A 23,938-nucleotide genomic window follows, 5' to 3' on the forward strand; every position below is an offset into this window, starting at 1 on the left:
TAACCGGGAAACCAAAATGGGGATATATGAGTAGAGGGTGAGATTTGTGGTTCTGTGAGGAAAAGGGCCAAAGGGGATATGGACTGAAGGAAAAAATGAACTGAGTTTAATTTTGTGGTAAGGCCGCGGATGTTGGTGAAGAATAAGGCCTCACTTTCACCTCTTCGCTGACAAGCATTACCAGAAATAGCAACAGTCGCTGCCGGCACAGTCGCTTAATGGCCACCAGGAGGACCGTGTGCCGCCAGCCCTACCCTGCCGGTGGTGGCAATCCGAGGTACCACCTCATTTGATCGTAACATTGCAGCGGTCATTACTAAAGAGAGTGAATAGAAGGTGTGATATGTTATGTGCATGTAGTGTGGTGTAGACAGTTGAAGGTAGAGGTATTAAGAGAGCATGCTGGCCTACTTTCTGTGTAAGTGAATGCACTGAAAATGTTCAGCAAAGGGGGATGGTCAGGATCAAGTCCTGAGGGCTGATGAAACGGGAGCTCCAGCTCTCCCTATCACCAGCTTGCCATCTACCTCGGGAGTACTGCCCTGTTCGACTGGTGCTACAGTCTACTCTTTCAGTGTTCAAATCTGTACCAAACTATATTGATGACCATTAATATGATGTGAGGTAACATCTCAGGAACATTAACTCACTGGAAACTTCACTCATGATTATAAGGCTGTGAAAGTCTGGAATAAACTACCACTAGACATTTAATATAAGACTACTCTCGCCAGCTTAATACTCTTAGGTATATTTCTCCTTGTCAAAATTCGTCTATATACATACATTGCAATAATCATGATTTAGATAGTTTTTAACAATATGACACTGTACACTGTCACTGCAATGTTGCAAGTTTTATATACATTTATTACTGAAAGGGAGGGTATAAGTGTTACGTACGGTACAGGAAATAAGTATGTATTGTTACATAGCCTATGATTTCATCATCCTTTGTGTAATTTTAACGCACAGTTGCTGCATGTTTGATCACGAGCGTGTTCTGCCTCAGTCCCCCCCTTCTACCGTTATAGTAGAGTAAGTCGTTCTCTCTGTTATACAGTGCGGGATTTTCAGCTCTTTGTCCCCATGGCTTCATTTGCGCGTCCTTCTTACAAGTTGTATCAGGCTCTGCCGGCCCCTATATAATGAGCTCAGCCTCTGCATCATTGCCACTTAGATCTGCTCCTCATTTTGTTCACATCTCTGTCCTCCCCTGTACAGATATTATTATTGTGAGTGCTCAAGAAATCTCCAACCATCTAGCAGCTGTGTGTAATTTGAGTATAACTGTTGTTGCATTTTTCTTGTACTGTATAGCATAAGTTTAATTTGTAGGCCTAGTGAAGTTTTTGTAATTCGTGTGGGGTTCTTTATGTCAGTCATTTTTGATAATAGTTTGTATCTGTAATTATTTATCTGGCATTCACTGAGTATTATCTGGTATCTCATTTTATCAGGGCTGACTTAGATAAATTTACTCTTGCTAATTTCGTGTTAATAGAGGCTATTGCAGTTAACCATATATTTAACCTGTTTTTGCCATTACATTATCCTTATGAGTCCTGAATGTTTTGTTGTCAATTTAAGCATTAAACTTTAACTTGTAGTTTTACCTAACTCTTTTGTTTTGAACCTGGAACTTTACGGGACAGTAGTGATTTTTAGCATTCTCACTTAAAGTGTACGTTATCTTTCTCTGTTCCGTAACATAAATTTGGCGACCTCATATCAGGATATTCAGGATATTATCATAAGGATATTGTTTGATATTTTGTGACTGTGATATATTCATGATGGCTACTATTTCTACACTTGATGAAGCCAAAGATTTTTTGTCAAATGTGCAGTGTGTGATATAGAAAACAGAACAAAGAATGAACTTAAGCTTGTTGCTCAACAATTGGGAATTGTTGTTCGCTCTCATCATTCTAAAGATCAAATTGTTGACATGATTAATGAAAGCTTGTTTAATGTAACTCCTCCAAATGAGCAAACGCAGATTGAATTAGCTAAGTTACAGCTAGCCCTGCAGGAGGCCCGTGCTAGGGAGGCTGAGGCACAAGTTGAAATTGCTAGGATTCAGGCAGACCATGAGTATCGCATGAAACAAGGTGGAACTGGATCATCTAGCTCTGATGATTTTGATGTGGCTAAAAATGTTAAACTTGTCCCTCCTTTTAATGAATCTGATTTAACAAAGTATTTTCAGTTGTTTGAGAGGGTAGCTACAGGTTTTAATTGGCCTAAGGAGTATTGGCCAGTACTCCTTCAAACTGTTCTCACCGGTAAAGCTCAAGTAACTTATGCATCTTTGCCTCAGGATCAATCTGATAATTATGATGTAGTTAAGAGCTTGATTCTTAAGGCCTATGAGCTTGTTCCTGAAGCCTATAGACTAAAATTTAGGACAACTTACAAGCAAGATAAGCAATCCCATGTTGAGTATGCAAAAATCAAAGAAGATCTGTTAGAGCAGTGGTTAAATTCTAAGAATGTGGATTCTGATTTTGGTAAATTTAAGCAGATGATTTTGCTGGAGGACTTCAAAAGGTGTATTAGTAAAGATGTAAGCCTATATCTTGATGAGAAAAGAATAGATAATTTGTCTGATGCTGCAGTTTTAGCTGATGAGTATGTTCTCACTCACAAGAGATATTCTAGAGAAAAAGGGAAAGCTGAGAGTAAGTACGTTGCCTCTACTCAGAGTACAGGTAACAGGAAAGAGAATAAGGATGATGTTTCTCAGGAAGTAAATACCAGCTTCACCTCTAGATTTCAGAAAAGTAAATGTACTTATTGTAGTAAGCTTGGTCATACTACGGAGAGATGTTTCAGGAGACAGCGTGATGTGAACAAAAAGGAGTCTTTAAATATTCAGTCAATTGGTCTAGTGTCCACTCTTGAGAGTTCCCAGAATTCTTTAACTGAGTTAACTGAACCTGCTTTGAGGGGTAACTTAAATTCTCATGATGGAGCTCCTCTTTTGAGCAGTAACGTGGGTGACACTCTCAAGAGTTCATGTGCTAATTTCCTGTCTGATGGTTTTGTCAGTCCTCTGGACAGTAATGACAGGAAATCAGTTAAAACATATCGTGATACAGGTGCCTGCCAATCCCTTATGCTGACCAGTGTTCTAGGCTCTAATTTTAATTCCTCTGATGAAACTGTAATCTTACAAGGTGTAGGGAATAATTACTTCTCTGTTCCTCTGTGCAGAGTGAATTTAGAGTCTGGTTTTGTTAATGGTTCTGTTATAGTTGGGTTGGTTGAGACACTCCCAATGTCAGGTGTAACTTTCTTACTTGGAAATGATATTGGTGGAAGTCAAGTGTGTCCAGCTCCTCAGTTGTCTAGTGAGCCAGTGGCTGCGACCCAGGATTGTGGTGTCCCTGATGTGTTCCATGCATGTGCTGTCACTAGGGCTAAGTCTAAAGTTACTGGTGATTTAGAGGATAATAATGATGATGATGATGTTATCCTAGCTGACACTTTTCTTGCTAATTTGGACCACTCACCAGATGAGGCAGTACCCCGTAGTGTTGATAATTTGTCTCGTCAAGAGTTGGTTGAGTTGCAGGTTGCTGACCCTGAGTTGAAAGGTCTAGCTAACTCTGCTTGCAGTGAGGAAGAGTCAGCTGGTGCTTCTACTTGTTATTATGTAAAGTCAGGAGTACTTATGAGGAAGTGGAGACCCCCAACAGCATCAGCCGACTGTGAATGGGAGGTTGTACATCAAGTTGTCATCCCTCGTGTTTGTAGGCAGGATATCATTAGAGTGGCTCATGATTCCAGTTTGGCAGGACACCTTGGAGTGAGGAAGACTGTGGCACGCATTTTGAAACACTTCTACTGGCCAGGTATCTTCAGGGATGTTTCCTGGTATTGTAAGTCTTGTCACACCTGTCAAGTTGTGGGGAAGTGTAATCAGACCGAAAAGGTTGCACCTCTAGTTCCCATTCCTCCTTTTGAGGCGCCTTTCACCCGTGTGTTGGTGGATATTGTGGGCCCTCTTCCTAAGACTTCTTCAGGATTTTCTTATGTGTTGACCATGATTGATATGGCTACTCGTTATCCTGAAGCCATTCCACTTAGAAATATCTCAGCAAAGAACGTGGTTAAGGAAATGCTAGGGTTCTTCACAAAGTTTGGTCTGCCCAAGGAGGTACAGTCAGACTGGGGAAGTAATTTCATGTCAAACGTTTTCAAGCAGTCTCTGAAAGAGTTGGGCATCACCCAGATCACGTCTTCAGCTTACCATCCCCAGACCCAAGGAGCGTTGGAGAGATATCATCAAACACTCAAATCGATGCTCAAGAAATACTGTTTGGAACATCAGAAAGATTGGGATAAAGGTCTTCCATTCGTCGTATTTGCCGCAAGAGAATCTCCAAATGAATCACTGGGCTTCTCACCTTTTGAACTACTGTTTGGCCATGAAGTAAGAGGACCCCTTAAGTTACTCAAGGAATGCTGGCTGTCGGAGGAAGATGACGTCAACCTGCTGGAGTATGTGATGAAGTTCAAAGAACGGCTGTCCACTGCTTTACAGCTGGCGAGAGAGAATTTAGGAGCTGTTCAGGAGAAGATGAAGACTTGGTATGAAAAGAAGTCCAGGTTACGCCACTTTCAGCCAGGAGATCAGGTTTTGATTCTACTACCAGTTCATGGGCAACCTCTTCAAGCCAAGTTTAGTGGTCCCTATTTCGTGGAGAAGAAACTCAGTGATGTGAACCATGTCATCGCCACACCAGATCGTAGAAAGAGCAAGCAACTTTGTCACATCAACATGCTAAAGTTCTATCACAGGCGGGACGAAAATAATCCAGTCTGCACTGTAGCTGTTCCACCCGAGTCTGCAAGTGAAGCTCTCCCATGCAGTATGAGCCTGAGTGATAGTTTGGGGAAGAATCCTGATATCATGAATGATCTCCAGACTAAGCTTTCTCATCTACCACCCAAGGAAAGGCAGGAGTTTTCGGCATTACTGCAGGAGTACCCGCAAGTGTTCCGTGCCACTCCAGGAAGAACCACTGTGTTGATGCATGATGTCGATGTTGGAGACGCAAAGCCAATTAAATTGCCTCCTTACCGTGTGAACCCAGTGAAAGTTCCTCTCATCCAGAAGGAGCTTGGCTACCTGTTGGACCACAAGATGATTGAGCCCTGTCAGAGTGAGTGGAGTTCTCCTGTCACTCTAGTCCCTAAGCCAGGTGGGTCACAGAGGCTTTGCATCGACTACAGACGTGTTAATCAGATAACCAAAACAGACACTTACCCTCTCCCTCGTGTGGAAGATTGCATAGACAAGATCGGAAAGGCTAGGTACATAAGTAAGTTTGATTTGTTATAGGGATACTGGCAAGTACCTATGACTGAACGTGCTAGGGAGATCTCATGTTTTGTAACACTAGGAAAGGCTTTTGCATGTTCTGTAATGCCGTATGGTATGAAGAATGCACCAGCCACATTTCAGAAGCTCATGAATGTTGTAACAGAGGGTTTGGCAGGGTGTGTTGTTTATATTGATGATGTATTAATCTTCAGTGACAACTGGAAAGATCACCTATGCCATGTCAGTAAATTTCTTGACCGTTTGGTTCATGCTAATCTTGTAGCTAATTTATCAAAGTGTGAGTTTGGTCAAGCTAAAGTTCAGTACCTTGGGTATGTAATTGGTGATGGACATGTTGCACCACCAGGAGCTAAGGTTCAGGTTATAAGTGATCTTCCCAGACCTAAAAGTAGGAAAGAGCTACAAAGATTTTTGGGAATGGTAGGTTATTACAGGAGATTTGTTCTTAACTTTTCTATTCTTGTATCACCACTTACAGACCTACTGAAAAAGGGAGTTGAATTTGTCTGGACCGATAACTGTGAATCCTCTTTCAACAAACTTAAAGCTATTCTATTAAGTCAGCCAGTGCTCGCTACTCCAAATTTTGCTAAGCCTTTTAAGATGGCTGTTGATGCAAGTGATACAGGAGCTGGGACTGTTTTGCTGCAAGAGGATGATCAGGGTATTGAACATCCTGTATCTTATTACAGTAAGAAGTTCACTCCACCTCAAAAGAACTACTCAGCTATTGAGAAAGAGCTTTTGGCCTTGATTTTGGGTTTACAGCATTTTTCATTTTATTTGTGTTCTGGTTTTGACCCCATAGTCATTTATACCGATCATAACCCACTGAAATTCCTTAGTAAGTTTAAAGATAAAAATCAGAGATTGACAAGATGGAGTCTACTTCTTCAGGAGTATTCATTAGACATACAATATGTCAAGGGGAAAGAAAATGTTATTGCAGATTGCTTATCTAGACTTTAGACAGATTGTTTTAGAGTAATAAGAAATTTCCTTTGTAAATTTCTTTTTCTTTGTGGGGAGGTGTTACATAGCCTATGATTTCATCATCCTTTGTGTAATTTTAACGCACAGTTGCTGCATGTTTGATCACGAGCGTGTTCTGCCTCAGTCCCCCCCTTCTACCGTTATAGTAGAGTAAGTCGTTCTCTCTGTTATACAGTGCGGGATTTTCAGCTCTTTGTCCCCATGGCTTCATTTGCGCGTCCTTCTTACAAGTTGTATCAGGCTCTGCCGGCCCCTATATAATGAGCTCAGCCTCTGCATCATTGCCACTTAGATCTGCTCCTCATTTTGTTCACATCTCTGTCCTCCCCTGTACAGATATTATTATTGTGAGTGCTCAAGAAATCTCCAACCATCTAGCAGCTGTGTGTAATTTGAGTATAACTGTTGTTGCATTTTTCTTGTACTGTATAGCATAAGTTTAATTTGTAGGCCTAGTGAAGTTTTTGTAATTCGTGTGGGGTTCTTTATGTCAGTCATTTTTGATAATAGTTTGTATCTGTAATTATTTATCTGGCATTCACTGAGTATTATCTGGTATCTCATTTTATCAGGGCTGACTTAGATAAATTTACTCTTGCTAATTTCGTGTTAATAGAGGCTATTGCAGTTAACCATATATTTAACCTGTTTTTGCCATTACATTATCCTTATGAGTCCTGAATGTTTTGTTGTTAATTTAAGCATTAAACTTTAACTTGTAATTTTACCTAACTCTTTTGTTTTGAACCTGGAACTTTACGGGACAGTAGTGATTTTTAGCATTCTCACTTAAAGTGTACGTTATCTTTCCCTGTTCCGTAACAGTATTTATATATGTACGTAACCTGTATATATATGAATAATTAGGTTTATCTGAACTGGTTAATGAGTTTGTAAGTGACAATAAGATAAGCCTAATGAAAAGTAAATGATAGTACAACTTATTATAACAATAAGAAAATCTTGTGTTTTTAACAGCACCTGAATATATTTATAAGTTGGAGTCCGTTCTTACAGTATTATTCTAAAAAAAAAGAAAGACTCATCCATTACCTTTTTTAAAATGTACAATATTCCCAGCTGCTTCCAATTATATAAAGATTAAACTATAAATTTTCAGTTTCAGAACTCATTCCCGTTCCTCATAGGCTACCCTCCTTCCTCCCTCTCTACCCCAACACTTGCCCTCCTCCTTCTTCCTTCCTTTTCCTCCCTCCTCCTCCCTTTCTACCTCAACCCTTGCCATCTTCCTCCTTCCTTCCCTTTCCTTACCTTTCTCCTCCCTCTCCACCCCAACCTTTGCCCTCTTCTTTTCTCCTTCCCTCTTCTCCCTCCCTCCCTCTCCCCCTTTCTCCAGCCCTGCAGCTGTGCCACTCATCTCCCACGACTCATCAGCGACTTGGGGTGGCTGTTGACTTTAACTTAACGACCTGACAACCTCGCCAAGCCTCACTGATCAAGCCCCGACCTCCAGTTTACTATCTCTTTCCCTTTGCTTGCCACCTTCATTATCTTGGCGTCCTTCTTGTCTTCCTTGCTGGTTCGCTCATGCCTCTCTGTTCTTGATGCCTGTGATGATGATCATGCGTTCTTTTAAAAGGGTTTGCCGACTACCTCAACTTTTGTTTATTATTTAACTTACGGGGAATTTTTGTGTTTGTTTTGATTAGGTTTTGGGTTTGGTGGTAATTTACCTAAATTTCTTGTCTTCCTTGGTGGCGTGCGTCTTACATTTCCGCATTTCTACATTTCTGAGAGTATTTTGTGATATTGTCTTAATTATGGCTTATTATCATGCTGTGTTTTCCTTGCCTACTTCTCTCAGGTAACGTGTTTTTCGTTTTCCTTGGTATGTTGGTTCCCTTAGGATTTTTTCTTTCTGATTTTCTTTCTGATGTTTCTCTGTTTTATTTTATTTTATTTTTTTGTCTTATTTGATGACAAGGTTTCTTTCCTTTACCTTTCAGGGTTTTCAATATTCTTGGTTATTGTGCCTTATTTTTGATGGTATTAAATAACAGTAAACAATCTGTGACATCACCATACGAGCAGGTGACCATTCAACTTCCCAGAGCAGTCTGTTGCACACACACACACACACACACATTTCACTTCCCCCTCCCCTGTTTTTTTTTTTTTTTTTTTTTTATGTGTCCGACTCTGGGCAAAGGCTTCAGGGCCTATATCTCGGGGGCAGTAGCCTATCCCAAGGCCCAGTAGTCCTCCTACACCTCCACATGTCACCACTTCGGCACTAACACCCACCGTCCATATTGAATACATGCTAGGGCTGTCTCATACAGGACTGGTGTATTGGTATTAGCGGGGGTATTTTTACGACATGTCGAAGGTAATCTGGTAGATCAGGAAAGTCTGCTTTTTATGAAATTCAAATCCTTAAACTGTTCCCTGCCCCAGCCGGGATTCGAACCTGCGTCCATCAGGACTGCAGGCCGCCTCTCTACCGATTCAGCCACCGCCTCCCCATGTCCAATTCGCAACTGAAAGAACCCAAGTTGAATTCTTGGGCCGGTCAGATTCCTGGACAAAGTTGGTGCCCTACTGCATCTGTTCAAGCAGCAGAAGAGATGTGGATATTAATACAAATGTAGTGTGCATCGTTTTTAGGGAGAGATGGGGACTTAAAAACTGATTATCTGCCTTGCGGACCCTCGTGATGTCAATACCCATAAAACCTAAGCTTTGTCTTTAAAAACTGGCTTGTAACATAATTTCTCTTAATCTTACACACATTATCAACAAACTCGTGTCTCACGCCCACACACGTCATGCAGGGGCTCAGCGGTTTAGGCAATCAGTCAGTCTGTCATCGAAATTCCTGCCAAACTATTTATCGGGTCCGAACTCCAACCACCCATGTGTGGAACCAATTGACCTATATATCTGGCAGTGATTATTCCAGTGTGGGTTGGGGATCAAGTTTGTCCTTTAGGTGAATCTCTGTGGACGTTTTCTCAGCAACTTATGAGGTTCACTAGACTCTTTCCATTTCAACTTGACCCCATAAATTGTCATCCCCCCATTTATAAAACTGACCTGTGACAATATTAAGATATAAGGCTAGAAATGCTATATGGCGAGTTTTGCACCAGTAGTCTTGTTCTACCACTGACTTTTGGAAACATGCAGGAAAAAACGAAAATCCTGCCATGTTAAAGTGGACGAACGATAACACCTAATCCTTATCAATTGATTTATTCATGTGTGGTGTATGGAATAGTTATTTTTTTATTTAATTTGCTCTTTCTTCCTCTGTTCATTTTCTGTTAAAGAAAATGTGACAGGTTTATATTTTCTCGTTTAATTTATTCACGCAAACAATGTCGTTATAAGACAGGTATAAATAACACACAAGAAGCTTATAAGGCGTACTATGCAAAATTAATAGCTAAGAAAGATGTACTAAAAAAAGAAAAAATCAATTTCCACCAGACTACTGTCCCAGTGCTGTTCAGTTAGCGATATGAGTACAATACTGTACATTCAGCGATACAATGCTGTTCATTCAGCAATACAATGCTGTTCACTTTGCTATACTATGCTGTTCACTTAGCAGTACAATTAGGTATATGGATTCCAGCGCTGCGTGGCCCGTTAAAGGGATACACTGACTTCAGTAAAAATTAACTCTTTGCCTCAATAACATCCCGTGCAGTCGACAGGCACAAATAAAAACTCTTTTCTTCTCGCTCTCCTGTCACCATCCCTGAGGTCATTTTTACAAGATATTGCTTGGTAAATTATTCACAAATATATATATATATAAATATATATATATATATATATATATATATATATATATATATATCATCTCATCTCATCAGCCGCTTGAGTGTCCACTGCAGGACCGACCTATTCCGACCGAAGTGGGGACGATACAGCCAATGTATCTCTACCAAGTGGCTTTGGCTGTCTGGTAGAGATTGTATGTAGAGTGAGAAGTGCTTGTAAGTGTAATTGTAGTGGCTTTGGATGTGTGTGTAGTCTGTGAACCAAGTGTAATCGGCCCACGCAAGCCGACTGGGTGCAAGCATACCTTATAGTATGCGACACTGGTTCAATCACAGCACCCCTTGTGTCTGCCAATGCAGTACATGGCCTGAAGAACGCTCCCAAAGTTTATTACCCTGGCGGGGCGCGAACCCTCGTTCTTCAGTGTATGAAAACGCACACTTTACCACAGAGGCTCCATATATATATATATATATATATATATATATATATATATATATATATATATATATATATATATATATATATATATGAACCGCATTGTTTGTTTATTTGTTTGCCCTTCATTCACGCCCAAACCATTGGACCAGAGACCCCCAGGCCCATAAATATTCTAAATCAGGGTGACCCAAGGATGGTTTTAGGGGGGTCAAAATTCAGATCTGGGTCATCTAAGATCACCGCTAGAGTGTTCGCCTTTTTGGCCCGGGCAACGCCGGGTACCTCTATAGCCCAATTTTTGGCATGGAGACTCACATTGCCTCCAGTTTAGACATAGACTATATGAGGTTGACCTCCGAGGTCATATGAGGTCACTGGTAATAGTAAACAAGTACACAAATGCTGTGCATTAGTCTGAGAAAGCTGAAACAGAAAGCTGCTGGACCTCTTAGCATCCCTCTTCAAAGCACAAGAGACACGTGGTCTTTCTGGAGCAAAAGAAAGATTGAACCAGAACAAACAGGATTAGAGTGTTCTCCTTTTAAGCCCGGGCAACGCCAGGTACCCCTGCTAGTGTGTGTGTGTGTGTGCATATATATATATATATATATATATATATATATATATATATATATATATATCGACTTTTCTCATGTTATTTCCAGGTGGTTTCCGTCTGCTTAGGAAAGCCCTTTCGTACTGAATGGTTTTAATGTCCTTCAATTGATCTTTTTCATCTCAGGAAGGACATGATATTCACAAACACTCCGTTAATGCTTTCGATATTTCTTTTTTATTTATTTATTTTTTTTAATTGAAATATTTTTCAGTTTAAGAATGCCCTTTCAATGAAAGAATTACATTTTCTATTAAATGCTTCTATTTTTATGTTTATTATGTTTTGCTCGCTGTGTGCGTGTGTGTGTGTGTGTGTGTGTGTGTAACAAAATGACTCAAACAGTTTTTATAGGACTTTAACCTGACATGGTGGAAGCTTTAACCTGTCATGGTGGAAGGCTTGAGGGATAGCCGGGGAGCGGATCTATTGTGTTTGAGAAGATCAGTCAAAGATTAATGTCATGGGGCAAGCTCAAGGCCAACTTTAGACATTTTTGTCCTATTTACAGCAACCTGAAATGAACATTTTCAGTGTCTCAGTAACACAGAGAGCAGGCCAGCATGCTCTCCAATACAAGTTGCTCTAACTATCAACGCCAAATTACATGCACGGTACACACTACACTTCCTTTTCCAAAATTCAAAAACATCATGGCTTCAGAACACAAAGCCTCGGAGTTCCCAAGGGGGGGGGGGCATAAATGCCCCCACCTTCTGCTCCTCTCCCGGTGATGACCAGAGCTGCCTGGATCCACTGTCTGACTCTCTTCTTCTTCATTTCTGCAACATTCGCGACCTTTCCTCTAACTTTCGCTCTGTTGAGCACCACGTCCCCTCCTCTAAACTTCACCTTCTTTTCCTAACTGAGACTCAGCTGTCTGAGGCAACTGACAGCAAACTATTTTCTGTATCCTTTTACTTTCTCTATACTCATTTCAAAGCAAAAGGTGGCTGTTGTGTATATATACGCAATGACTTATCTTGCTCTCGTGTTCCTGAACTCAATTCTTCTGAATTCTCTACACTCTGGCTTCAGCTTTCCTGTCATTCTCTGACTAAATATATCTGCGCTGTTTACTTATCCCCTAATTCTACTGACTATCAAAAATTCTTTGACTATCTTACTTCTACGATGGAACACATTCTACCTATTTCTCCTTTCTCTGAAATCTCCATTTTAGGAGATTTCAATGTTCACCACCACCTTTGGCTCTCCTCTCCTTTCACTGATCCCCCTGGTGAACAAGCCTACATCTTTTCTATCCTTAATGACCTAGAGCAGCTTGTACAGCACCCTACCCATATCCCTGACGGCCTTGGAGAGAGCTCCAACATATTTGACCTCTTCCTTACAATCAATCCTTCTGCTTACACTGTTAATCTTTTCTCTCCATTGGGCTACTCCAAACACAACCTTATTACCTTAACCTGTCCTATTGCTCCGGTGTGGCCTGTGAACCCTCCAAAGAAACGTCGTCTGCGGCATTTTGGAGCTGCGGATTGGGAGGCCCTCAGGCAGTACTTCTTTAATTTTCTCAGGAATGATGAATGCTTCCATGACCGTGAGCCATCTGAGGGTCCCCTGCGCATTACGGAGGTTATTCTCTCGGGCATGGAAGCATACATTCCTTTCTCATATCCTTTGACTAATGCACGAAAGCCTTGGTTTAATCACGCTTGTTCTAATGCTGTCCGTAACAAGGAAAGGGCCTATTAAAGGTACCAGAGCCAACCCACCCCTGAATCACATCTTTTGTACGTTTCTGCCCGGAATCGTGCTAAGTCTATTCTTTGCTCTGCTAAAAATAATTTCATCTGTACTAAATGCCCTCAACTCTTCAACTCGATTTCTTCCCGCTCCTTCTGGCACCTTGGCAAAAACCCTTCTAACAACTTTACCTCATTATCCTTCCCTCCTCTTTTCTACTCTGGTGGCTCTGTAGCTATTTCTTCTACTGATAAAGCAGATCTCTTTCCTGAGACTTTCTCCTCCAATTCCACCTTAGACGATTCCGGTGCTGTTCGTCCATCACTTCCCCCCCACTGACTTCCTCATGGCTGACATTAAAATTTCTTCAGTTGATGTATTTTCTGCCATCACAGGCCTCAATACTAACAATGCATATGGGCCTGATGGAGTCCCTCCTGTTGTCCTCAAGAACTGTATTTCTGTGCTTACACCCTGCCTAGCTAAACTCTTTCGCCTTTGTCTATCAACTTGTGTCTTTCCTTCTTGCTGGAAGTTTGCTCTCATTCAGCCATTCCCAAAGAAGGGTGGCCATTCCCAACCCTCTAACTAGCTATCGTCCAATTGCTTTAACATCCTGTGTCTCAAAAGTTTTCGAGTCAATTCTTAACTGAAAAGTTCTAAAGCATCTTTACTATCACAACCTTCTTTCTGATCGTTAGTATGGGTTCCATTAGGGATGCTCCACTGGCGATCTTCTCACCTACCTTTCAGACTCCTGGTCATCCTCCATTCGGGACTTTGGCGAAAGCTTTGCCATTGCACTGGACATCTCAAAGGCTTTCGATCGAGTCTGGCATAAATCTTTAATTTCCAAACTGCCCTCTTACAGTTTCTATCCTTCTCTCTGTGTCTTCATCTACAGCTTCCTTTCTGGTCGTTCTATAGCCGCTGTTGTAGACGGCCATCGTTCTTCTCCTAGATCTATCAACAGTGGTGTTCCTCAGGGCTCTATCCTATCATCAACTCTCTACCTTTTATTCATCAATGACCTTCCAAGCTGTACATCTAACCCTTTCCATTCTGTTCCCGCAACATCCATCTCAGTAGTTACTTTAACAAACATGGGATGAGGCTATGACGCACCTATGTCTGACTTGGCTCGTATCTCTGACTGGGGTAAAAATAACCTTGTTGTTTTTAATGCATCAAAAACTCAGGTTTTATATCTTTTATCTCCATAAAATCTTCCGCAGGAGTATCCTCTTCTTTTTAACAATATCCAACTCAATCCTGCATCATCTTTAAACATACTTGGGGTTTAATTTTCGTGGGATTTATCTTGGAAAGATCATATTACATCTCTTGTAAAATCCACTTCCAAGAGATTGGGTGTGCTAAGACAACTCCGTGCCTTCTTTACCCTTGCACAGTTGACCTTATACACGGGTTTCATTCGCCCCTGTGTAGAGTACAATTATCAAGTCTGGGAAGATTCCCCACATACAGCTATTCTCAACAAGGTGGAGTCTAAGGCATTTCGTCTTATTAACTCTCCTCCTGCTACTGGGTCCCTTCATCCTCTGTTTCTTCTCTGCACCGCGGCATTTTTATCTCTTTTCTATGGTCATTGCTCCACTGAACTGTCTATTTGCATCTCTCCACCACTACGGTGGGCGCGTAACACCCGTCTAACAACAAACTCTCATCCTTTTTCTGCCCAGCTCTCTATTGCAAGACTTAACCCTTATCCTCAGTCCTTCATATATGCAACACGTCACCTTTGGAACTCTCCCTCTGTCTGTATTTCCTGCTGCCTATGATCTTCTGTCTTTCAAACGCATTGTGTCCTGGCATCTCGAAATGAAATTAACGGATCTTGAATTTGGCTCTCTGTTTTCTTGTCTTTGTTTTTCATTGGAGAGATCAATCTTGAGGGCTCTTGGCCTTTGGTTTCTTCTTTCTTGTTTTAAATAACATGGATCACTATTACTGTAGACACTCTTTCCCGATTTATACTATGTTTGTTTGGTGTATGGATGTTATTGACATTTTCTCTTCCTCAGAGGAAAAGGTTTGGCTGTGTAGTGGACCTTGTTATGGGCTCTTACAGTCACTGTTTCATGTGCATTGAAATATGGTCGTGTAAAAAAAAAATGGAAAACAAATCAATATAGGTCCTGGGACGCCATCAGTAAAAACCTCTACCAGTAGGGTAGCAAAATTTTTATATGGGGTGCATTTGAAGGTGCGGCTCTGTTTGTTTGTTTAACTAAGGTTTTTCGTAAATGAGGTTCTTCATTCATGTAGACTATAGCAACTTTAGCTAAACCTCATGTTAGGGCTCTGAAGCTTCGCCATCTGTCTAGTGCTTAATGCTTGTTATTCATGCTCCCGACAGGCGATTTAACCTGGTAACTAAGGAGAGATCCCTCTTAGGTGCTGGGATTCAAAACAGTTTCCTTTAACCCAGTGCACAAACAGTAACCAACAAAATGTAGTCCGTAGACATTATAAATATTTGTAAACCACAGCCTGACTGACGCCTGCTCACTGTTGCTTTTCCATTAACTCTTCAGGTATCATGGTATCAGAGGAAAGGCAGTGAGATCCACCTCATTACTTTCGGCTTCCAGACCTACCACAACGATGATAGGTAAGTGTCCCTTCCTTTCAGTGAGGCTAGAAACGGCCTAAGTACATCTTATGAATACATTTTTATGCATTAGAAAGTAAAAGGAGGCAGAAGATAAAAAGAGCGACGGCATCGTTGAGGGTGGAGTTGGAAGTAAATGTATGTTCTTAAGTTTCAGCCCTGTCAGAAAATAAAATTAATAATCTGATTGAAAAGAGGGAGAGAAGGGAGTTAACTTATAGTATGGGATTTTGATGGTGTGCTAGAAGGAACGGAAAAGTCTGTTGCATATAGCCTGACTACAGTTGTTCGTAAGCCGACACAGGACAGATTTAGCACGATACTGGGCAGAAATATAAACTGTGTGTGATTTGGGGATAATTTGGCTGTGGTATGATTTGAAAACCACCGTCTTTTTGTGGACAGCTTAAGAACAATAAATAATAATAAATGTGTGTGTGTGGAGGAGTTAATTGGAAGTGTGTCGTCCTGTCTCGGCTACCTTCCTTTCTCTGGGGGAAGCAGCCTAGGTATATAGATAGAAAAGTGCAAGAGCGATTAAACCGAGGTCTCTGGTATTAGTGTGAGTAGGTAAGGGAATGTTCAGAATGTTCGCATGTTCGGGAGAGTCTAGAATATTCTTGGTACACTCAGGTGGTTCTTGAGTATGGAAGCAATAATAATTCCAGGGAAAGGCAAAGAAGTACTGCCAAATACACATAACCATTACGCAATAAACACGCCAAGTGGGAGGGTCCATAGGCTTTACTGAAGCATTAGGACAGATTGCTGGGGTAAGACTGATATGAGAAGTCCGGTGGAGAAAAAAGATTGACAGGGTAACCAGAGGAATAAGTTGTGAGGTTAAGTATATTGGAATTCTCTTAAAGACGGTCAGGGATACGGGCATTGGGTGTGGTAATGTGTTGTGGTGTGGTGTGATAGTGTGTATGGTAGCATTGTATTGTGTCTGTGTTGGTGTGATAGTGTTTGTGATGGTGTGGGAGTGTGTGTTGATTTCGTAGTGAACATATGGTGGTGTGCAAGTGTGTGGGGTTGGTAAGGTAGTGTGATAGTTTTGGGGTGTTGGAATGTGTAGTGACGTGTCATTGTGTGTAGTGGTTTGGGAGTGTGTCTGGAGGTGGTGTGACAGTGTGTGATAGTGTGTGGGGGTGATGTGGCAGTGTGCTATAATGTATGGTGGTGTGGTAGTGTGTGTGGGGTGTTTCAGTGTGTGGTAGTGTGTGGGGGGGGTGTTAATTGTGTGGTAGTGTGTGGTGGTGCTGTGGCAGTGTGTTGTAATGTATGGTGGTGTGGTAGTGTGTGTACGGGGTTTCAGTGTGTGGTAGTGTGTGTGGGGGCGATGTTTAAGTGTGTGGTAGTGTGTGGTTGTGTGATAGTATGTGGTGGTGGTGTGGTAGTGTGATAATGTGGGGAGAGTTGGAGTGTATCGTAGCGTGGCAGCATGACACTGTGCATATTGTTTTGGGAGTCTATCTGGATGTGGTTTGGTAGTGTGTGTGTGTGTGTGTGTGTGTGTGTGTGTGTGTGTGTGTGTGTGTGTGTGTGTGTGTGGTTGTACTTGAGGTTGTTGTTGAGTAACACTGGTCTGTCTGGCTGAGCAGACCAAGCAACTGCTGGGAAGCAACCGCCCCTGAAGGGACATCCCGTGGAGTTAAATGACTTTTTTTTTTTTTTTCCGGTAGACAACGTCTCGCCATAGCGAGACACAGGGTAGTGTGTGGATGTTTCTTTCCCAGATGGACGCCGGGCGCGTCTCTCCACCCCGCTACCAGGGCTACAATAGCAGGCTCCACACTACCCTGTTGTTTAGTTATATGGTTACCACTCGGCGTTGTAAATGGTTTCCTGGTTTATAGGAAACCATTGAGCTCGTCACTCACTGAAGAGCCAAATGAAGTGGAACGATGGGTTATAAAAAGGGCAGGAAGGCTAAGGAAAATAGTAAGAGAGAAGGGCAGACACAGAAAAAGAATGATGAAGGAAGATGTAGGCAGTACTACATCATGTGAATGGATGGTGGTTTATGTGGCGTTGTGGTTGTGTGCATAATAGTGTGGTGTGTGTATCTGAGAAGTGGTGTGGTTGTGTGTATTAGTGTGTACGTGGTGGTGTGGCAGTATGTAGTAATACATTAATGTTGTGGTTGTGTAGTAGGAAGTGTGGTACTGTTGTTGATGTGGTTTTGTAATGAATTATGAGGTTTGGTTGTGCTGAGAGATTTGGTAATGTGTTAAGAGGTGTGGTAGTGTTAGAAGATATGGTAGTGTGTTAAGAGTGTGGTAGTGTGTTAAGAGCTGTGTTAGTATTAGGTGTGGTAGTGCGTTAGGACGAGTTGAAGTATGCATGAAGTGGCGTGATCGAGTGTTAGGAGTTGTAATAGTTTTGGGGGAACTGTGGTTGTGTGTGGCAGGTATGGTAGTGTGGTTTGGTGTTGTTTCAAAATTACATTTCGATTACTCTTAGCATTTAATGTATCTGAAAATTTATAGAAAATTTTTTTGAGTGGTAAATTCAGGCGGCACACTTTTTTCAGCTTTAATTAGCACCTACTTGAAATTCTTACCTTCTGTGTCGGTTATTTCGCTTTTGTCTCATAATAAACTAAGGTAGTGACTTTGAAGCTGACTCCAGTGTTTTAAATAAAGCCTCCGGTGAGCTAAAGGCCTGGGAGTAGCTTTGCTTTTACATGTCTATTTTTATGTATCTGTCCACCTCTGTCGCTTTTAGTTTTTCTGTGTGTTGGTCTTCTTGTTTGTCAGGATCTTTGCTTTGGCGCTCCATCCCTCCTTCTGTCTGTCTTTGTCTTGCCTTCCCTCCTCCTGTCTGTCTTTGCTTCCCAATCCCTCCTCCTGTCTGTTTTGTCTCCCCATCTCTCTTGTTTTTTTTATTTTTTTCCACATTTCCTTTTGCCGGCCTTTATGTCCCCAGCCTTCTATCTGCCTTTCTTTGTCTTACCGTCCTACCTTGTCTCTCTTTGCGTCCTCGTCCCTTCTGTCTGTCGGTGTATCCTCATCCTTCTGTCTGTCTGTTTCTGTCTCACCATTCCACCTTGTCTTTCTTTGTTTCCTTATCCCTCCTTCTCTGTGTGTTTGTGTATGTCCAGTTGGCTGTTCATTTCTCCGTCTGCCAGTCTGTCTGCTGTTCATCTCTTCCTCCGCCAATCTCTCCGTCAGGCCACTCCTTCAACCTTCCTTTTTTTCAGATCCTTCGGTCTCTCAGTTGTGCCTCTGTCACATCAGTCGTACCATCTCTATATCTGCACGTAGCTCCATATTTCTCCGACTCTGAGTCCTCCCGTCTGCCCATATCTCCATCAGTTCGGCTCTGAGTTCCTTCCGTTTCAGCTTCTTTCTTTCTCTTCACATCTTTCAGTCTGTTCATTCCTCCGTCTTTCCGACAGTCCGTCTCTGCGTTCGCCTCTCCGTCTCTCCACTTGTCCTTGTGCATAAGGTGTTGGCGCCTGTCTCCCTGATGGTGGTGGGACGAGATAGCTTAGCGTCCCCCTGAAGAGGTTCATTTGTGGATAGGGAGGTGAAGGTTGAAAGTCAAAGGATAAGTACGGATCGCATTCTGTGATGTAGGAGCCTTTGTAACATCTTTCTTACCGATTTGTTTTGCAAATTGCACCTAACCAGTCTACAGTATGTTATTTGTTATTTGTATAGATTTAAATCGACAAAGTTTGCACCACTATCAGTCAAGAGGGTATTAAGGTGTAATGTGGAGATTAAAGAGTTGTGGAAAATTTGCAATTCTCCAAGGCTACTTAGAATAAAACTCTAATTCTCTGCATCAGTGATGCTAAAGATAGTTTACTCATTCCAGTTCCTTTCCTTCCCTTCCCTGCGCTGACGTCTCATTGGGAAGGTGTGTGTGTGTGTGTGTGTGTGTGTGTGTGTGTGTGTGTGTGTGTGTGTGTGTGTGTGTGTGTGTGTGTGAACAGTACAACTCGGTGAACTTGGATCCACCTAGACCATGCTTATGTAAGGGCTGCGAGCCGGGCAGTGCTGAAGTGATTAGCTTTTGATAATTAATGGTCATTGTGAAGCAAACAGGGCAAGGTGAAATATACTATCTAGCTGTTGCTTTTTCTGGATGAGACATTTGGTATAAATATTATATTCTTGCTTCCTTAAGACTGTTATAGGATATCCAAGGGAAGACTTCTTATGGGGCTGGGTTGAAATTAATTTTACGCCCACCGATGTGCGTGCTCTGTATCTGGGTGTTTGAAACCACAGTCGTGGGTGCTGGTAGGATTTACTTTCATATGTAAGCTTTCGTTCTGTTGATGACATAATACGAGTACTCGCACAGACTCGGAAGTGTACAAAGACAGCCTTTATACAGTGTCTACCTTCAAATGGATCATGCTCTTTATAGGAGCCTTTTCCCTATTAGTGCATCGTCAGTGTGACGTAATAGTGCATCGTCAGTGTGACGTAATAGTGCATCGTCAGTGTGGCGTAATAGTGCATCGTCAGTGTGACGTAATAGTGATCGTCAGTGTGATGAAGGTTTAATTCTGGTTTCGCTCTCCCTCCAAGGAGAAGATTTGGTCATTTAATAGATTTTATACAGACTGATACAGTTACGTTTACGACAACCAGTAGCCAGCAAAACACCTGGGGTTAACCAGGCCACATATGTAATCAGATCTCTGGTACTGCACTTGTATACCAGGAACCAAATGTACACACTGTACTCCAATGGCTACTTTGCATTTTCCGGGTGCCTTTTGCTTGGGTTAGGCTAAGTTGGGCTGCTAAGGTTAGTATATGTTATGATGTTAGCATGGTGAGAAGTAAGCTTGGTTGGTTAGGTTAAGTTAGGATCGCCTGATAGGTTAGGTTAGGTTAACTTAAGTTAAGATAGGTTAGACTGTTGGCGATTAGTCAAAGTAATGTTAGGTTTGGTTAGGTTAGAATGATAAGTTAGATTAAGGTCGGATAGGATTGGTAAACTTAGAGAAATAACAAACCTTAGCGTTCAGTGCTGAAATGGCTTACAGTTTGATAATGTCACAGGGATATCATCACTAATAGACAGAATACATAGTCAGGTATTGAGGAAGTTACTAAAATATAGGAGTCGATGGGCAACTGGTGAATGCCGTGAAGATAGCGTATAAGGACGCTAGGGTTGCAGTGCGTGTGTTTAGTGAAATAAGGGAGTTCTTTGATTTTAGTGTTGGACCGAAGCAGGGGTGTGATAGGTCACCGTAGCTGTTCAGTTTGTATAAGGATAGAATTATAAAAGATGCTAGGTAGGGCAGTGGATGCTGGAGTGTGTCTAATGAGAGAGGGAAGGGTGTGGAAACTTCCTGCACTGTTGTTTGTTGATTATACATGTAAATATAAGCTGCAAGGCTTGGTGAACGAGTTTGGGAGGGTATGTAGGAAATGGAATATAAAAGTGAATGGAGATAATGCTGTGCTTGAGAGAAATGAAGTCAAAACATGTACATTGAAACTGGATGGTGAGGAAATGCAATTCGAGTCCATTCAAGTACTTGGGTAGTGTCACGAGTAAGGATGGAAGTTCAGAGGATGAAGTGCTTAAAAGGGTTCAGTAGGGTAGAAAGGTTGCTGGCTCATTGAAAACAGTGATAAGGAATAGGGAAATGAACATGGAAGTAAAAGTGTCGCTGCATGACAGTATTGTGATCCTCACTTTAACGTATGGAATAGACCCTGTTGGAAGGACACAAGTCAGGAGTGAGAGCAGTGTGACTGACCTGTTTGAGAGGAGCAGGTGAGTCCCATGGAGAGTCAGACAGACAAATGAGGAAGTAGCAGAGTGTTGTGGTGCTCATGTGGATGTGATTGAGTGTCAAGAGAAACAGCTTGATATGGTTTCTCCATGTGAAGAGGATGTAGAATGAGAGACTGATTAAATGAGTGTATTTGAGCGAGGTAGAGGGGGACAGAGAAGAGGGAGACCAAGAGTAAGATGGAAGGATGTACTGTAGAGATATACAAGGGAGGGGATGTGAGTTGGTGGGAGAACAGCCAAATGACAAAGGTTAGAGCGACGTGGAGGAGATTTGGTTGTAGCCACCCTTTGCACCATTGAGGCATTTGGGAATAGATGTGGATACATAGGTAAGGAGATTGATTGTTTTTTTTTTTTTTCTGAGAAAAGCAGAGGTAAACACAGTGATGACGCTGTTACTATGTCGGGGGGAAAAACTTCAAATTGCCCGTCACAGATCTTCGTCTAGTGTGAAACCCTGGCAACGACTTCCATTCAGCTAGGGCTAAATGTAGAGGGTTAGTAGATACTATGGCTTACCAGTGTATGTCATTATTGTAAGGCCGTACTACGGGGGTGTGAATCGATGAAGTCAGCGCCCGAAGCCATCGTAGCTGTAAGCGTTATACGGTAAAATAAGTCACTGAGGGTAAGATATTGCGAAATATGCTAAGCCATGAGAATAGGCTATTGTCCTAAGCCTGACGGGAGAGGAAGTCGTAGGGAAAGAAGAAGGGAATGTGAGAAGAAAGAAGAAAGTTGCATGAAGGGAGGCAGAAAAGAATGAATGTATATAAGAAGGAAGGAAGAAAGAAAAGCAGGAAGGAAGGACATAAAGGACGAGAGATTAAGGATGGCAGTAAGGAAGGCTGAAAGGATAGATAAAATAATAGGAAGGTAGGAAGAAATTACGAAGTTTTGTGAACTGTTGAGCTAGGGACAGGATGAGCGATTTGGAGGGAAGAACATGAAGAGGAAGGAAAGGTAGGCAGGCAGGGAGGAAGGCACGAACGGAGAGAAGGAGGTAGGAAAAGAAATGTTGTAGGGTGTCGTGTTAGGGACGGAGAGGGTGAGGTAGGTTAAGGGTGATGTGTAAAGAATGTTGACGGAGAGGGCGGTGGTAGGTTAAGGGTGAAGTGTGAAGAATGTTGATACTCAGAAACAGAGAGAGAGCGAGAGAGAGAGAAAGAGAGAGAGAGAGAGAAGAGGGGGGAGAGCACTGGAGGAGCCTGGAAGTGTTGAAATAGGTTTTGTGAATTTCCAGAAAGAAGGGAGAGAATGAGGTGAGGGGATTTTGGGATTAGACAAGTGCGAGCCTGAATCTGACCTTATGGACTCGACTGGCATTAGAGGGTGACCTGTGGCAAAGGCGACCCTTTATTGTACCACCGCTAACAGATTGAGTCGATAATATTTAGTGATGAACGCACAGATAAAGGAATTGTGTGTGTGTGTGTGTGTGTGTGTGTGTGTGTGTGTGTGTGTGTGTGTGTGTGTGTGTGTGTGTGTGTGTGTGTGTGTGTGTGTGTGTGTGTGTGTGTGTGTGTGTGTGTGTGTGTGTGTGTGTGTGTGTGTGTGAGAGAGAGAGAGAGAGAGAGAGAGGAGGGGACTCTCGTTAGGTTGCGAAGTAGACCTTTTATTTAGATATTTGTCTTTTGGTCACTTTATGGGCTTGGGTGTATTAATGAATACCAGAGAGATCCCACTGTGCTCCTATGCTGCAGGGGGGCGGATGTTGAGTAGGAACAGATCATTTACATCAAGAAACAGAAACACTTCCACTCCGGGATTATATGAATATGAGGGAGACAGTACATCGCTTTAGCTCAAGACCCATCCCCTTGCCACCCTTGTAACTTTATGTAGCATCACCCCCTCCACAAAAAGACAAAAAAACAAACAGTCTCGCACACTGCACAATGCACCTCAGCAACCAGCTACACTTTACCAACAAATACATCAATAAACAGCCACACAGCCATCCTAAATCTTCAGCCCAAAACCAGTATTCATGAACCACCGACAAACATGCACCCCTCAGACTACAATGCGGTCACCGACCTTCTCTGTTTTAATACCAACACAAATTACAATTCACAAGCGATCCACTATCTTCATGTTGCAGTGCAGCCCCCACGCTACAAAACGCACACTTCTTTCACCTTACTATCACAAAACAGACAATCCATAGACTTAACCTCAACAAAATACTTCTGGGAACGTCTGGTTAAAGTGGGCGGTTCCCCACAGTTTACTATATTCACATCCAGATAAGCCTGATGTTGCAACAAGAACACCACCACCAACACAATCCCTTCCCCTCACGTCACTCCTTCACTGTCTCACTCTTCCTACAGTCCCCGTTACCATAAGTATTTCTCTCCCCGCCACATTTCTCTCCCTGTCACCTTCAATAATTGTTTTTGTCCCCGTATTTCTCCACAGTTATCCTGACCATTTGTCTCTCTTTCCACATTTCCTTATTAAACTCAGTCTGTCGCCCCATTTCTCTCTCTTTTACCCATTCCCTTTACCTCACCTCCTAACTATATCACACTCCAGTTATTTTTCCTCCTCTGTTCATTACTCCCTCCCTCTGTATGTAACCTCACTCTCTCTTCACCAACACCACCATTCCCATAACCCTCCCCATATTTCACTTTCTGACATTCGGGTT

At 42.2% G+C, this 23,938-nt stretch overlaps 1 protein-coding gene across 1 annotated transcript in view; it reads left to right on the forward strand.

The window, feature by feature from the left end:
* Positions 1-9,138: 9,138 nt before the first annotated feature.
* LOC145409362 (lachesin-like) overlaps positions 9,139-23,938 on the forward strand; it is a 191,723-nt gene continuing 176,923 nt past the window's right edge. Inside the window, exons 1-2 of the mRNA XM_080279831.1 lie at positions 9,139-9,171; positions 15,428-15,504. Of these exons, the coding sequence (XP_080135957.1) occupies positions 9,139-9,171; positions 15,428-15,504 (110 nt within the window). The remainder of the gene's footprint in view (positions 9,172-15,427; positions 15,505-23,938) is intronic.

The sequence above is a fragment of the Coenobita brevimanus genome, chromosome 80 (assembly GCF_032717465.1).
Source record: "Coenobita brevimanus isolate Jiangsu-jjx chromosome 80, ASM3271746v2, whole genome shotgun sequence".
In the NCBI taxonomy this organism is placed as follows: Eukaryota; Metazoa; Arthropoda; class Malacostraca; order Decapoda; family Coenobitidae; genus Coenobita; species Coenobita brevimanus.